This window comes from Caretta caretta, chromosome 1 (genome assembly GCF_965140235.1).
Source record: "Caretta caretta isolate rCarCar2 chromosome 1, rCarCar1.hap1, whole genome shotgun sequence".
Classification (NCBI taxonomy): Eukaryota; Metazoa; Chordata; order Testudines; family Cheloniidae; genus Caretta; species Caretta caretta.
In genome coordinates, this window is record NC_134206.1 from 245725091 (window position 1) to 245742590 (window position 17500).

The 17500-nt window shown below is 42.8% G+C and overlaps 1 protein-coding gene and 1 long non-coding RNA gene across 5 annotated transcripts in view; one reads left to right on the forward strand and one right to left on the reverse strand.

Moving 5' to 3' along the window:
* The first annotated feature begins 3098 nt into the window (after nucleotides 1-3098).
* Nucleotides 3099-17500, forward strand: part of ETFBKMT (electron transfer flavoprotein subunit beta lysine methyltransferase) — a 33556-nt gene continuing 19154 nt past the window's right edge. For 2 of the 4 annotated variants that reach the window (XR_012665881.1, XM_048829611.2), the window contains exons 1-4: nucleotides 3101-3288; nucleotides 5902-6044; nucleotides 8049-8507; nucleotides 14288-14418. Coding sequence is in view for 1 of the 4 variants with exons in the window: in XM_048829611.2 (XP_048685568.1) it covers nucleotides 8188-8507; nucleotides 14288-14418 (451 nt within the window). In the remaining 3 variants the exon portion in view is untranslated. Of the gene's footprint in view, nucleotides 3289-5901; nucleotides 6045-8048; nucleotides 8508-14287; nucleotides 14419-17500 lie in introns of all 4 variants that reach the window. The other 2 variants (XR_012665882.1, XR_012665883.1) reach the window with 2 other exon arrangements.
* On the reverse strand, nucleotides 10383-13863 carry LOC142069917 (uncharacterized). Its single transcript, XR_012665884.1, has 2 exons — nucleotides 13488-13863; nucleotides 10383-12797 (listed from the first exon to the last, which is right to left on the reverse strand). It is a non-coding gene; the product is annotated as an uncharacterized LOC142069917 (long non-coding RNA).

Here is a 17500-nt window from a genome sequence, read left to right on the forward strand (position 1 = left end):
ATTGAAGATTCAGGCCCTGATCTTGTAAAAATTTATCCACATGCTTAACTTGATGCACTGTGGTTGAAATCCTGGCCCCCCCTTAAGTCAATGGCAAAACCCCCATTAACTTTGATGGGGCCAGGTTTTCACCCTGTGAGTAGTTCTGTTGTAGTGAGTGCAGGATCGGAGGTTTAGCGCTTTACTTCTTCGAAGCCACTATTCACTAGCAAAACAATCTCAAAATAATATGGTTTTCAGTTACCAAATTCTATCTTTGTTTTTATCTCACATGCTGAATTTCTTCCAAATAACAGATAACTAATAACTGATGTTTTTTTCCCTACAGGAACATATCAACTATAAATTGGATCACTCTAATTATTTTTGTTTCATTTTGTTCTTTACTTTCAAATGCAGAACTAAAAACCAATTAGAACACTGGTATGGGAAATGCTTGTTATCAGTAAGTATGAAGGGCCATGGAATTATAAGAATTTCAGTCTCAAAAAACCAACAAAAGATGGGCACCCTAGACATTGCACCATTGTGCTAGGACATGAGGACGCGAAAATGAAACTGACTAGTTTACGTTCACTGTCCTGGTTGAGCGAAACACAAAGAGTGAAAAGTAAATTAGACTGCAAGGATTGTTTCTTATTTTGACAGGTTTCAGAGTAGCAGCCGTGTTAGTCTGTATCCGCAAAAAGAAAAGGAGGACTTGTGGCACCTTAGAGACTAACCAATTTATTTGAGCATAAGCTTTCATGAGCTACAGCTCACTTCATCGGATGCGTGCAATGGAAAATACAGTGGGGAGATTTTATATACTCAGAGAACATGAAACAATGGGTGTTACCATACAAACTGTAACAAGAGTGATCAGATAAGGTGAGCTATTACCAGCAGGAGAGCTGGGGGGAAGGGGGGGGGACCTTTTGTAGTGATAATCAAGGTGGGCCAGTTCCAGCAGTTGACAAGAACGTGTGAGGAACAGCGGGGTGGGGGAATAAACGTGGGGAAATAGTTTTACTTTGTGTAATGACCCATCGACTCCCAGTCTTTATTCAAGCCTGAGTTAATTGTATCCAGTTTGCAAATTAATTCCAATTCAGCAGTCTCTCATTCGAGTCTGGTTTTGAAATTTTTTGTTTGTTTGTTTTTTGAAGAATTGCCACTTTTAGGTCTGTAATCGAGTGACCAAAGAGATTGAAGTGTTCTCCGACTGGTTTGAATGTTATAATTCTTGACGTCTGATTCGTGTCCATTTATTCTTTTACATAGAGACTGTCCAGTTTGGCCAATGTACATGGCAGAGAGGCATTGCTGGCACATGATGGCATATATCACACTGGTAGATGTGCAGGTGAACGAGCCTCTGATAGTGTGGCTGATGTGATTTGGCCCTATGATGGTGTCCCCTGAATAGATATGTGGACACAGTTGGCAACGGGCTTTGTTTCAAGGATAGGTTCCTGGGTTAGTGTTTTTGTTGTGTGGTGTGTGGTTGCTGGTGAGTATTTGCTTCAGGTTGGGGGGGCTGTCTGTAAGCAAGGACTGGCCTGTCTCCCAAGATCTGTGAGAGTGATGGGTCGTCCTTCAGGATAGGTTGTAGATCCTTAATGATGCGTTGGAGAGGTTTTAGTTGGGGGCTAAAAGTGATGGCTAGTGGCGTTCTGTTATTTTCTTTGTTGGGCCTGTCCTGTAGTAGGTAACTTCTGGGTACTCTTCTGGCTCTGTCAATCTGTTTCTTCACTTCAGCAGGTGGGTATTGTCGTTGTAAGAACGCTTGTTGAGAGACTTCAACAAAGAAACTTCAAAACCAGACTCCAAGGAGAGACTGCTGAATTGGAATTAATTTGCAACCTGGATACAATTAACTTAGGCTTGAATAAAGACTGGGAGTGGATGTGTCATTACACAAAGTAAAACTATTTCCCCATGTTTATTCCCTCCCCCCCACTGTTCCTCACACATTCTTGTTGTTGGGGACACTGGGGCATGGCCACTAGGTAACTCGAGGGGATGGAAGACCACGAGTGTCGATGAAGCCCCCTTGCACTAGGCCCAGGTGTCCTTGGCCCCCCCTCCTGCCTGGAGGCACTTGCAGCAGTTCTGCGTACTAGGCCCAAGTGTCCTTGGCCCCCCCGCCTGGAGGCACACACAGCAGTTATGCTGAGAATCTGCAACAATATGTTGCAGAGTCAGACTGCCTGAAACTAAGCAAGTCCACACAGGGCAGATATGGAAGAACAATGCTGAATAAAGCAGCTTTATGTATAGTTTAACAAATGATACTGGGAACTGGATTGGCTGGCTATATGGATACTTGGGGCAGCTTGCTATTGGATAAGTATGCTGGGAAAAAGGATGTATAAAAGCCTGTGTAACTTCCTGCTCGGTGTGCAGGATTTGAGATTTTATTCTCCCTGTACCTTTTTGCAGCTGCAAATAAACTTTTCTGCTTCTCCACCCCATTGTGATTATTGGGTGTAGCACACCGGGTAACGAACCAACTCAAGCTGTTGTTCAGCCTCTCGGCACTGGGTGCCGGCAATATTGTCAACTGCTGGAACTGGCCCACCTTGATTATCACTACAAAAGGTCCCCCCCCCCCCGGCTCTCCTGCTGGTAATAGCTCACCTTACCTGATCACTCTTGTTACAGTCTGTATGGTAACACCCATTGTTTCACGTTCTCTATGTATATAAAATCTCCCCGCTGTATTTTCCACTGAATGCATCCGATGAAGTGAGCTGTAGCTCACGAAAGCTTATGCTCAAATAAATGTGTTAGTCTCTAAGGTGCCACAAGTACTCCTTTTCTTATTACTGATTTTGTAATCTCAGTTGCTCTCTTTCACATCAGGAAGAACATCTGGCTTTTTTAAAAAATGCAATTTTTAGACAGACTATTCCTATATATAATCCCAATCTAACCTCACCAAGAATCACAGAACTTTAGAGATGGCAAGAGGCCTGTCTGATCTGTCTCCCTGCCATCGCAGGATTTTTCCTTTACACAGGCATCTCAAGGCAGATCCAGCAGCAGTTCTACTATATCAAACACTGCCCCCTTTAAGGGATGTAAGGGAAAAATCATGCACGTGGCTTCCAGAGCAGAGCACGAGCCTGATGATCTCACCGTGCTGGTGCACGTGAAACAGGAAACAGAAAGCCAGGCAAATGCTATTTGCTAACCACAGCAACAACACAAGTTGCAAAAAAACAACAACAACAACAAAATGGAGAAGGACAGATTCACTGGGCAGACGGACTCCAGGTTTAAGCTGTCACAGTAATAACAAAGGTAGGCTTTTAAAAAACATTAAAAGTTAAAATCTTTTCTGCACTAGCGTTAGCACAGTGTTAGCAGCACCTTCCTAAGGAGGACTGCTTTTACTAGCTCAGTCCCTACTCCCCTGGCCCACGAAGACAGGGGTGGAACTGTTAGAAGACTGTACAAAGCTCTGCTGAGCAGCAGGCTCGCTGCTCTCGAAGCCGTGAGTCTTTTAAGAGAGGCTGGGAAGAGAGGTACATGGTCAGTGATACAGACCTGGCAAGTCTCAATCTTTTGGATTAATTTTAAGGCAGTTTTAAGAATCCCTTATTTTTGGATTAATTTTATCCGAAGAACACAATTAATTTGAAATCTAATCAGTTTAAAAAAAGGTCGTGCTATTTGAGTCCTTCTGTCAGCGTATGTGGTTTTACGCTCACATTTCTTATATTTAAAAACCGATATTTTCCCTCTCCTGTTGCTATAGGAGAAACCCATACAACTCGGAAAACTGACTAAACGGGAAATCATGAAATTGACCATAAAACAAAGTGCGGTCAAATGCACTGTACAAACCAACTGAAAAAAAAAAAAAGTCCTCTCTTTTTGATAGATTCGAAGATTTTAAGGACAGAAGTGACCATTAGATCATCTAGTGAGTCTGACCATCTGTACAACACAGACCACAGAATTTCACATAGTTGTGTACTGTCTCTCAGCTTCATAGATTCATAGAATTTAGAGCCGGAAGGGACCATATGGTCATGTAGTCTGACCTCCAGTATATGAGCCATTAACGCTCACCCAGCTACCCTTATCCTGAGCCCAATAACTTGTGTCTGTCTCAAGCTTAAGTTATGTTTGACCTAAAGAATATCTTCCAAAAGGGCATCCAGTCTTGGTCTGAAGACATCAAGATATGGAGGATACACCACTTCCATTGGTAGTTAGTTCCAGTGATTAATCACACACACTATTCAAAATTTGTGTCTAATTTCTCATTTGAATCTACCTGGCTTCAGCTTCCAGCCATGGGTTCTTGTTATGTCTTTCTGCGCTTGATTTAAAAAGCCCTTTGGTACCTGGTATTTTCTCCCCATGAAGGTATTTATACACAGTAATCAACTCACTTCTCAATCTTCTTTTTGATATTCTTAATGGGTTGGGATATTTAAGTCTCTAGCCCCCAAATTATTTTTGCAGCTCTTTTTGGAATCTTCTTCAATTTTGTTACCTTCTTTTTAAAATGTGAACACTGGACATGTACACAGTACGTGTCTTACTTATGCTGTATTCAGAAGTAAAATCACTTTCCTACTTCTGACTACTTCCTTGTCTATACCGAGGTAAAATTACCTCCCTATATCTCAGTAGTGGCCAGTGTTGCCAATTCCCATGATTTTGTCATGGGTCTCATGATAATTGTTTTCCTTAAAGCCCCAGCTTCTGGATTCAGGTGGATATGTGATGATTTCAGCCTTCATTCTTAAAGAAAAGGACGTTTCTAGTCCTCGTGGCTATGGAGAAAGCTTCAAAATGTGACCCCAGTACACTGCATCCTAAAGGCTCAAAAAGCGGAAGGCAAATAAAAACAACATCAAATGTATTATTTTTACATAATCTCATTATTTTAAAGCCAATCTCATGATTTTTGGTGAGCCTGGCTCATGATATTTGACAATTTGGGGTTGGCAATACTGGCAGTCCCCTATGTATACATCCAAGGGTTGCATTAGCTGTTTTTAACCACAGCTTCTCATTCATGTTCAGTGGCTTGTCCACTACTAGCCTACAATGATCCTTTTCAGAGTTACTGCTTTCCAGGACACAGTCCCCCATTCTGTAGGCATTGCCGGCATTCCTTGTTCCTAGATACATAGCTTTGCATTTGACTGTATTAAAGCATATTTTATCCCAGGTTTTCAAGTGATCCAGATGGCTCTGTATAATTGTCGTGTTGTCATCATTTAGTGCTCCACTAATTTTTGTGTCATCTGCAAATTTTATCAGCAGTGATTTTATATTTAATTTCCACATCATCGAGCAAAGTGTTGAATAGCATTGGGCCTACTACCGATTCCTATGAAACCTCACTAGAAACATCCCATTCAATAATGATTCCCCATTGACAATTACTTTTTGAGAATTGTCAGTTAGCCAGTGCTTAATTCATTTAATGTGTGCTCTGTGGATATTGTTTAGTGCTCTTTCTTAATCAGAATGTCATGCAGTACTAAGCAAATGCTATACAAAAGTATAAGTATATTATACCTATATAGTTACCTTTATCATCCAGACATAATCTTCTTAAAAAATAAAATCAGTTAATTTGATAAGACCTATTTTCCATAAAAGCATTTTAACTGGTGCTGATTATATTCCTGTCCTTTAATTCTTTATCGGTTGTATACTGTATCAGCTTTCCCATTATTCTGCCTGGTGTTGATGTCAGACTAACTAGCCTATAGTTACCAGGTCATCCCACTTGTAATAATATTAGCTGTAACTTGCAATACTATGTGCATAACGTATTTTAGGAATGTAGGTTTTAAGTTAACAATGTCCCTTTAACGATTAAACTTTTGGCCTGTGTTACACTGATAGTTTTAAAACTAAGAGATTTTAAATGTCTCGCTCATTCAGATTGTTCCCACCGTTTGACAGCCCACTCAGTGCAGGATTTTAAGCAACATTTACGTGGAAATCCACAGGAGATTCAATAATAGAGCTCTTTCTTGAATGGAAAATAAGGTGCGTTGTTCCTACACCTGGAAAAAAAATTAGAGGTAAGAAAGACTTTAGATTTCCATCAACTTCAAAGGCAGCAAGAATTTTCAGCAGAGGTGTGAGCTAAGTGATAATAGCATAGTCATTGCTCTCCTTAGTGTCCTGGTTTGATTTTGACCGGAGGTTAAAAAAGCTTACGGCATGAATTAAGATGCACTCAGGGCCCAGTCTTGCACTCCAGTGGCACCCCTGGGCACAGTTAGTGTTCTGGGTGTAGCAGAAATGGATAATCATGCCCTATGAGTACATTTTGGGTCAATTAATGCCTGTTCTACGCCTGCCAGGGACTTCCTCTACATTGTTGAAATTCCATAGGGTACAGAAAGGCAGCTTTTTGGCCCCTTTTTGCTGGCAGAGCTGGTGTAAGGTGGTTGTGGGGCATCAATGAATTGGGGCCACAGCCTCTTTTTTAGGGTCCTCCTCCCAATGAGTAGTTCATATCTGTCCCACTTGGGGGCAGTGTGAAATTGACTGGAGTCAGGACAGTGTTGCTGCTACCCCCACAGTGTTTTGATTGGCAGCAGTGTTGTTCATTGTACGCTGCTGCTGCTTGGTAAAGCTACGAGCCTCAGCACAAGTGCTGAAGCCCTCCCTTTGCAGACCGCACTACAGTGGTTTTCATTCAGCTCACATATGGCTATCTCCACAACCCTGTGGGTTGGAACCTGCTCTTGTTTTAGTGAAAGCTTAAAGTCCCCAGAAATTGATGGTTTAATGCCCCCCCACTTGCCAGGGAATACTTCTTACTCACCCCTGGAGAGTAGATTAGTTAAGTACTGCACTATAAATATCTTAACAAAATTCAAAGCAGCCATTGAACCTTTAATTAGCATTTCTATAGCCACTTTAAAGTTCATGCCACATATAACAACAACGTGGGCTCTCTGCCATGCCTGTGCATAATTGCATAGATTGAACATTCACTGAAAAGCAATAGGTGTGAACATCCTGCTGTTGTGTTTATCTGTGGGGAGTAGGGAGGCAGACGCTAAAAACTGTGTGTATTTAATCTTTAAATCTGTCAATTCAACCACTGACATTGTATGTCCTTGGAAGTGTTTGAGACACTTCCCCATATGCAGTTCCCTGATTTGATGACTTTAATGGCTCATTCCCTTGAACGCCACCACTCCCGTCATGAATTTTATTTTAAGTATCCAAAGACACTGTAGTAGAGCACAATTCAAAGTAATACCCTTCCCCAAACCTTTTCACGGTTTTGTAGCAAAGGTGCCATTTCATGTTCACTCTCGCCTTCCCTATGGGAATACCTGCTGCAGAATGTGAGATTAGTAGCCGAGCCTTAGACCAGGTCTATGCTAAGAGCACACTGCCAGTATAGCTACTCTAGCATACTATACTCGACGCAGCCCCCTCCGCTTGCCCCCTCCAAGTAAAATAAGCTATGGTGGCAAAACCACTGTTTTATTGGTAGAACTGCGTCTGCACTAGGGACTTTTGCTGGCTCAGCTCTGTCGGTCAGAGATTATACCTTCACACCCCTGCCTGACATAGCTATGCCAGTACCAGTTGCCATCCAAGGCCTAAAGTTGAAATTAGAAATCAAGTCCATCTAAACGGCAAGCCCAGCAGTAACAGTATGTGGTGTAATTTATGCTCAGTGCATGTTTATGTTTCCTTAGGGCCACTGAAGTCAATAAGAGTTTTGCCATGGACTTTAGTGGAGCCATGGTTTGGCCCATTGGGTTGACTTTGTCTCCTCCTGCCATAACAGAACTAGAGTAATGAGCTGTCACATGAACTGTTGCTTTCCATCCAAAGAAACTCACCCCACTGTCCTCTAAGTTCTCCACCCCTGTGTAGGATTTGCCTTTTCTGGAACTACATTGTAGACCTGTGACATGGGGAAATATGAGCCTGACAAATTTGAGATCTTTCATCCACGTATAGCAACTCCCATCCAGCTGCCGCCTCTTGCAGCATTGATGGTTGTTAACCTTGAAATAGATATTTTATCATTAATACGTTGCTCTTGCTTTCAGGAATCGCCATTCATTGCTACAAAACGAGACCGCTTCTGAGTTGGTTTCAAACACGTCTCCTCACACACTTACAAGATCAACCTTCGCTGTGCAGCTGCTTTGAATTCAGATCAGGAAGGATTTTTACCAAAGGGGAGGCATGGTATTCTGCTACTTGAAGTGGTTTATAGGCTTTGTCAGTAGGGATGTCCTCACAAAAGCTTCAAGGAGCAGTAACAGAAGCACCTCTTTGGTATGGAGATGCTGCTATCACAGGACTCCAGGAAGCTTCCTGGATCCTGAGATGAGAGCATTTCTGGAGGAGAACACTGAAGTCAGTAGCAGTGGGCACCTCACACCAGAGATACGACTGCGACTTCTGACGCCTCGCTGCAGATTCTGGCAGGAAAGAGCTGACTTGTGGCCCTATGGCGACCCCTTCTGGGCAATCTACTGGCCAGGAGGCCAAGCCCTGTCCAGGTACAGTGCCCAGTGACCACTAGAGTAAATATGTACTATCACCCCATGCTGCATCGGATACCAGATTTGCTTGTGATAGTACTGCTCTCTAGTGGCTGCAGCCAAAGGGGTTTGTAAGCCCTAGTACAAGTACACCTAACACAGATTCTCCTTCAGCTCAAGTGATAGAAGCCTGTGGCTTTGGAATAGAAGGTCCCAAGTACTATCTCTGCTGATGACTATGAAGTCTGTGCAGCTGCTGTATGTAGAATAACTGTTGGCTGTTAAATCTGTTGACTTCAATGGAGTAGCATGTGTTTACACCAGGGCTGAATTTGGATGTGTGGGAAAGTTTTGCATTTTCCACAAAAATATTGCAAGGTATTTAATCACATCATTTAGTGTCACTTCAAGAGGGGAATACTTAGTTCACAATAACTCAGGGTTATTCCAGGAGGAGACAAAACATGCTCATGGAAGCATATCTGTGTCCACTGAAAAGGGTAGAATTCTGCTGGTGCAACCTTTGAGTGTAGACAAGGCCTAACCTATATCCAGACTGGTTCTAAAATCCTAAATAAGGGGGCGGGAATGTACACAGACAGGATTATTTTATATTTATCTGACCGTGTTGCACTCATTTACAAACTGTATGCCATATTTTATTTCTGACAATTTTGCAGTCAAAATGCAGATGCTGTCTCTGATTCCCAGGGGCTGTTAATGTTCTTATATCACCCAGAAGTATCTTTTCCTACCTAAGAAGTCATGAGTCATAACTGCAAACAGCCAACCTTCAGCCATCTCCCATTAAGTTGAAAGGGAAAGGTTTGATTTGGGGTTGGGTTGGGTTTTTAATACTTTAAATTTTTATCATTTTATTTATTTTTGTCTGCAAGAAAGCAAAAATCAGAGGCTTTTTTAAGTTGGAAACAATATGAGTCTCACAGCTAAGTTATGAGAGGTGATTAGATGGACCTTCAACACAATTAAAGTGCTGCTAAAAACAGTAAGTCAATTAGGTACTGTAGTTAATCTCATCTCCATGGTTTGTTATCAAATGGTGCCTTTGCTACCTAACCATTTGGTTAGCAACATTAATTAATGCTCTGGCATTTCACCAGCAGATTTAACAACGATTTGCTGTTTTGCTGACCTGAGAACTTCAGTAATGAATTGCATAATCTGAAAAAGTGAAAAATGGACGGTGCGTAGGGGGGGAAATGCTGCTTCCGCAATTGTATGCTCTTTCAACAATGTCTGTTTCCCACAACATCTGAGCTCTCTGATGACAAAGTTTCAGAGTACCCTTTTCAATATAACCTGAGATACCTTATTAACCTAGCCTTGCAGACAACTGTCTCCAGCACTAAGGCAATCTATTTCCACGCTGGGCTAGCATTTAGGCCCTAACTGTTTTCTGAACTTCTAAAGCGAACATCAATATTACAGGTTTCAGAGGAACAGCCGTGTTAGTCTGTATTCGCAAAAAGAAAAGGAGTACTTGTGGCACCTTAGAGACTAACCAATTTATTTGAGCATGAGCTTTCGTGAGCTACAGCTCACTTCAGATGTATACCGTGGAAACTGGAAATATTACAGGCAATCTGAGAAACACTGAGTTGGAATTAAGGTACTTAAAAATATTCTGGGCACAATCACCCTCTCTACTTGCATTACTTCAGATCCAAGCAGGGTTCTGCTGCATGCTCCTCCTTTTCTATGACCCCCCCTCCATATATAAGTTATGGGTTCATCTGAGAGAGAGCAAGGCTGCCATAGAGGAAAGGGTGTCAGCAGGGCTGGATTAAGGTTATGAGGGGCCTGACACTAATGGGAGGGAAGGGCCTAAGTATGAATTACATATTGCAAGAACAATTATGAAGTCATAAAACATTTATCGACAAACATATTTACATATTTATTTATTTATGTAAAATTAACAAGTTTGTTCTACTCTAACTACGCTCAATTCTTCAAACAACACCCCCCCCCCCAGCTTTAGCAGTGGCAAAGTCATGAATGATGTCATTGTAATTCAAAGACCTGATGATTTCATTCTCAATGCTCAAGAGGGACAAAGCACTGAGATGCTCTTGAGTCATGGTGGATCGGAGGACATTTTTGACCCTGGTTAGAAGACAGAAGGAACATTTCTCCACTACAGTTAGTGATCATTAATGACAAATACAGCCGTAATGCAGTTTCAACATTTCAGAAACATTCTATCACAGTGATAACTCAGTACATCCAAATACAATTTGCTTTCATCATCTTTTCTCTCTAAATCTGAGAGTGATGCGAATTCAACAAATTGAAGAAATTCTTTAGTAAAATCGACAGGGAGATCGTCTGGGTCCTTCTGACACAGACGTCTGAAACCTTCACTGACTTCAGAACTTGAAATGTTAGGCAAAAAATTTGTCAGTACACTATAGTACAGTTTTGTCAATATTTTCGTAAGCCTCGATCCAATGTCCTAATGAACTCTTCAGTTTGTCAATGATTGTGATGAAGGTATTAGCTCTGAAGGCCTCCTTGTCACTGAATGAGTGGGAAGCTGCATCGTCGCATGTATTCTGTCTTTTGCGGCGTTTGGCTGACTCTTACTCATGGTTAGCAGTCTTTGCAGCCCCCTGAATTTCATACACATCAAAACTATCCTGCATTCGTTGAAAAACAGTTCCAAGACTCCTCATTAGGTTTACCGCAGTGGAAAGGTCAATTTGAGCACTTTGCAAGCGTAGACTGCACCTGCTGAATGGCTGAAGTATATCATTCCAGACCTCACACAAAATAGCAGTTTCCAAAGGGTGCATTGCATCACTCAGGATCTTCGCATCTTTTCTTGTTGCTGATTTTTGAGATTCATCTTCCTCGATGCTCTCTAGTGCTTCAAGGATGTTGGGGTATCCCAGAACAACTGCATTCTCAGCTTCAGTGTTAGCGCTCCACCGTGTCCCTGAGAGTGATTTGGGCACCCCTTTGGTAGTGAATCTCTAAGAATCATCCAACGACTGGTTGATGCAGAGAAAAAAGATTGTACAATTCTTGGACAAATCCAAAAAAAGAAACTGGTTCAACACAACAATCCACGGCAGATTGGCCAACAAGGCTGAGTGAGTGAGCAGCACATGGTATGTAATCAACCAAAGCACTGTGCTCTTTTATCTTTGCCTGCATCCCTGAATATTTGCCACTCATATTACTTGCATTGTCATAGCTTTGGCCACGACAAAGGCGGATGTCAATCCCATTTCTGGTAAGGAAATTGAGTAGGTGCGAGACAAGTTTCTCCCTTGTGTAGCTGGTGATGTTTATGAAGGTCATGAAACGCTCAACTGGTCCGCTGGGTAGCACATAACGCAAGATGACAGTCAGCTGATCTACATGTGACACATTCGGTGTTGAGTCGACAGACACTGAAAAATATTCCACATCTTTGATCTCATCTATAATCACTGATAGTGTCTTTGCCAGCAGTGCAATGAATTAATCACGAATAGTCTTTGATAGATATAATGTATGGCCTTTTCCATAATTTGCATCTTCATTGATGTGCTGAGCTAAGAAAGGGTCGAACTTAGAGATTAGCTCTAGAATGCCAAGATAATTGCCATTGTGTTTCAATCCAACAGTCTCATCTGAGCCACGGAATGGCAGACCACGCTCAGCAAGAAAAACTATGGTTTTAACAACGCATCTGAGAACATTCTTCCAATAAGCACGAGCTTCCAAAAACTGATTTTCCATTTGTGTATCAATTCTGCCACTTACTTTCTTTCGGGCGTGGTAGCTGCTGGCGATGTATGCTGCTCACTCATTGCATGATTGATAATGTATGCAGTATTCTTCCAATCATTGAAGCCTTTGCAGAACATTCCCCACTTTTTGGTATGAGAAAACAGGCTGCAATAAAAACAGTACACTTTCTTCTTAGAAGGTGAATAGATGAGCCATTTGTTTGCCAATCTGTTTGTTAGACTTCACATATTCAAACATTGACTTGGTCAGGTAACAATTCTGATTGGTGTACTCTTGCTTTGTCAATGACAAGTCAGCATCTAGATTCTGGCATTTCTGTGGGCCCTTCTCTGTCCAATATGCAATGAGATCTTGAGAAGTCACGTCCCACGCGCCTGGATCGTTGGAGAAGGATATTTTTGTCTTACTATCACTGGGGGGAAAGTCTTGAGAGGAGCAGGGTGAGACTGCAGCTAGAGAAGTCACAGGAGGCTGCTCCTTTTCATCAGACGCAGGCGCAACAGGGTCACGTGGGCTGGTATTCGCCTGGACTTCCTCACCACCAGACTTAGCAGGAGGAAAAAACGTTAGGAGCAAAGGAGAACTTTTCAGTACTGCATCTTGTCTTTGCCGTCTGTCTTTGGCCTCCTTCAATTTCTACCATCCTCCTTTCTTCAACATGGCTTCTATTGTCCAGTGTAGGCCTACTGTGTACAAAGTTCTATGTTGCTCGGCCCACAAAGACAAAATCACAACCACCGTAAATTGAATTCACAATCTTGATAGATTAATTTGTACAAAGCAATATCTAATGAGAAAAAATTTCTGATGGCCCCGTTACCGTCGCTCAGCTGTTACTTCAGTGTGGAATGGAGGGCCTAAAAATAGGAGGGCCTAAGGCTATAGTCTTATTAGCCTATGGGTTAATCTGGCCTGGGGTGCCAGGAAATAGTGCTACTGGGCCATCACATAAATTCCATTGCTCTTTTTGTTGGTGCCCTCTAAGCTACAGAATATCCCTGTGGATCTCAGAACATCTGCACATTAGGAGGGTCGTGCTGCCTGCTCATTGTATGGAATAAGGGGAGGAGGGTTGGTTAAACCCCTTCCCCATGGCAGAATAGTGAAGAGTCTCACCTGTTGTATATTGTCATAGCCCCTATGAAGCTAGGACAACCTTCATCCCACCCCCACACATAGGGGAGAAAATGACGTGCTGTATTTAATAATAATAATAAATAATAATAATAATAATACCTGGCTCTTATATAGTCTTCAGGCTTTTCCTCCTCAGATCCAGGTTAGAGGTCTTTGTTTGCTGACTCTTCACAGCACAATGGTTCTGGCTGTCATGGTGCCAAGCATAATCTCACATTCACTGTTAATTCGTCTTATTTTTCCTGTCACTCCGGTGTAGCATTTCAGTGGAATATGAGCATGTGGCTCTTTAAAAACCAGAAAAGGAGCTCGTGTTGCAAGTTGTCAGATAAATCATGTGGCAAGACATGAGTTGCTTTGAAGTTATAGAATTTACATCTCTCAGAGGCTGAGTGCTGCATCAAACTATCCAGACATTGCTGTTAAAACATTCATATTTGTACTGATAGTTGTAACTTTAATGTCACTACTATCAGCTACAGTTGTTCCATTTCCTGCTTTGAGTGTCAAGTTTCATAGCCACCATCCAATTTTAACCCATTCATTCCATGTTTTAAACCGAGAGAATGATCTGATTGATTGAAATGAAGGATGTAGCTTGTTGCTGTTGTCGCACTGCATGCACCCTCTGGTGGTTTTTTGTGTTAGCACAGGTTTCAGAGGAACAGCCGTGTTAGTCTGTATTCGCAAAAAGAAAAGGAGTTCTTGTGGCACCTTAGAGACTAACCAATTTATTTGAGCATGAGCTTTCGTGAGCTACAGCTCACTTCATCAGCACAGACATGCTGGTTTGCAGGAGAGACTCCATGCAAGGCTTACATGGAATATCTTCTGAATTAATATCCTGCATCATTACATCTATGAAGTGGACTCTCACCCAGTTTTCATTTTATGCTCAGGTATATCTTAGATAACCCGGATGCTGTCAGAATGGGATCAGTACTAGATCTCGGAAGTGGATGTGGAGCAACAGCAATCGCTGCTGTGATGAGCGGTGCATCCCAGGTCCTTGCTAATGACATCGACCCCAGTAAGATACTTCTTTCCAAGCCCTGCAAAAGGACATTTTTCAAGCACATTTGAGGAGTAGCATTTCTTTCAGTTGTTTGGAGAAATTCCTGGTTTCAAATAAAATTAGAAGGAAGCAAAAACGTTACGCAGGTCCTGCCCAGTGCTTCAGTTTACAGCGCTATCGGCAGAGCCGTTCCTGGGGGATGGTGCATCGGGGTGACCGCTCCGGGTGCCACGCTTTCGGGGCCCCTGCGGGCTGGTGCAATTGGCCAGTGCCGCACGGGCGGCAGGTGAACCGCTGGCTGGGGGAGGCTACCCTCAGCCCTGCCCCTTCCACCCGAGGGAGAGCGCGCCGGGAGGGGAAGAGTGTATGGCAGTGCGACTGCAGCCTCCCCAGTCCCAGAGCGCCAGGACGGAGAGCGTGTGGCACCGCCGGAGCCTCCTCCCCACCCCCAGGAAGGCGGGCGCCATGGCCCCAGCCCGCTGGAGCCCAGGAGTGCTACCAAAGCAGTACCCTGGCAGGGCGGAGTGTAGGCTGGGCCACGCCTGGCTGTTTGGGGAGGCACTGCCTCCCTCAGCCTCCCTTACCTGCCCTCGGCACGGTCGGTCCCGGAAGTGACGTCACTTCCGCCCTGGGCCCCGCACCCCCTTAGGGAAGGCCCTGACTATCAGTCTAGAATCTTTGGCAAACATTAAGGACTAGATTCTGCCGTCCTTACTCATGTGACTGAGGCCATGTCTACACTACAGAGCTTACAGCGGCACAGCTGTACCGGTGCAGCTGCGCCCCTGTACGGTCTCTCATATAGAGCTCTGTGCTGAGAGCTCTCCCATCAGCAGCCTGAAATCACCTCCAGTGAGCAGCGATAGCTTCTCCCGCCAACATAGCGCTGGGCACACTACCACTCATGCCGGCATAATTTATGTCGTTCAGGGGGGTGGAATAGTCACACCCCTGAGCAACAAGTTTTGCCGACATAAGTGGTAGTGTGGACATGGCCCAAGTAGTACCTCACTCTGTGCTCATGCCCATTGAAATGAATGGGAGAGCACATTTTCTAACGTACTGTCCCTAGCAAGAAGACCCTCCAGGGGAAGTGGGTAGTTTAGTCTCTATGCCGAATCAGGCCTTGACCTCTCTGCCAAGCCTGCCAATTTAAGTGTTGCTTTTTGTGTAGTGGGCACCAAGTCACTAGGAACTGGACTGCAGTGGAAGCCTGTCTCGCGATAGATCATAGGATTAGCAGGAGAACTGGGTTCTGTTTCCAGCACTTGCATTGAGTTGCTCATTGACCTTGGGCAAGTCACTTAACTACTCTGTGTCTAGTTTCCCTGGATGTAAAAATGGGGATAATATTTATCAGACTGGTGCCATGAGGCTTAATGTTTGTAAAGCTCTTGGAGTTCTCTGGCCAAAAAGGAAGTATGAGTGCACGGTAATTTTACACACACCTCTATTATTTTTTCACAATGGCCCTTGCTACCATCTGTCATGGGATAACAAGTATAAGTCATTAACAGCCTGGATCATGTCAAAATTGGTGATGCCTTTAATGTCTTCTGCGGCATTACAACTTGATGCAAAACTAGACCTGTGAATTTGCTCAAAGCCTCTTGTAACAATAAAAAAGTCAGACTTAGTATGTTATTTCAGATTTTTCACAGTCACCTTCAAACCTGACAGATACTTGGATGGTGATTTCTTTTATAAGAGATGTCAAAAATCCTCCCTGCCTGCCTCGCATACCTTGGCAAGTCTCTGCTTCTGTTTTCTGGCGATCTTGCCTAAATGTCTGCGTTCCCCTGGTAACTTGTGTATGCAGCTTTTTAACCACAGCAGTGCTGTATCTGACCTCAGCCTTGTGTAACACTCAGTATACACCATTGGTTAGCGGCTAAATGACTTCACCTAGAAGGTCAGTCAACAGGTGAACTTGCATTTATGAACCTTTCTTTGCTGATACATTTTGGTAAAGAAATAGTTCTGTTCTCTCCAAATTCTACTGAAAACAGTCTATTCAGTTTTTATCTCTATATTATCTTAATCAAATATTTTTTGTATCTGTTTTGAAACAGCTTATCACCTCTAGGATGGGATAAGTCTCGTCCTTAACAATTTGTTCTTTTCATACTTAGGTCAAAGAAAGCCAGACTCAATTTCTAAAGTATGTGCAAATAATCCAAGTTAATATTTGAAAGATGACTGCTGATTATGACTACCAAAGCGTTCCCCACACTCTTCAGTCTGCTAGATTACACTGCTTTGGACTTTTAACAAAAAAAAAGTTTAATCATCAAGAAATTAAAGTTAAAGCAAGATTACACACACATGCTTCCCTCCCCGCCAACACACACAACTTCTAGAGGAATTTAAAAATTAACACATTTTACATAGAAAATGTAGAACTACATTTTTATACTTTAAGGCTTGATTTATTTTCAAAGTGATTGATTTTGAGTGTCTCAGTTTTGGGGTGCCCAATTCGAGACACCTTAAAGGACTGATCTGAGTACCCATCTTCTGAAATTGCGCCCAGTCACCTTTGAGCATTTAGCTCCTGATTCCTAACTTTTATGCGCTTTATTCAGCACCTAAGTGAGTGACCTGATTTTCTAAGGGGTTGCACACCCAAAATTTTGACAACTGGCCTGTGTTTTTAGTTGCCTTACTTAGGGAAAGAGACTAATGAGATTTATTTTATGGATTTTATTTTTGAATAAACCACACTGATACTGTCTCTATCCCTGGGGTAAACTCTGACTTCTGGGAAGTTACACCAAGAATGATCTGTCCCATGTTTACATGTTTTAATAATTATTTTCTGATTATGTGGCTAACAGCAGTTTACATGTCTTATTTTTACTTGTTTTCCCCTTGGCACCCTTTATATTTGATTTATTCTTATTAATTTACTTAACATTCTTGGTTGACTGGGGAGAAGGTATTGTCTCGTGGCAAAGGCACTGAACTGGGACTTGCACAAGTGAGTTCAAGTCGTGGCTCTGCCACAGTGTCCTGTGTGACCTTGGGCAAGTCACTTCATCTGCGCTGTGCCTCAGTTCCAATCTGTAAAATGGGGATAATACCTAACAGGGATGGT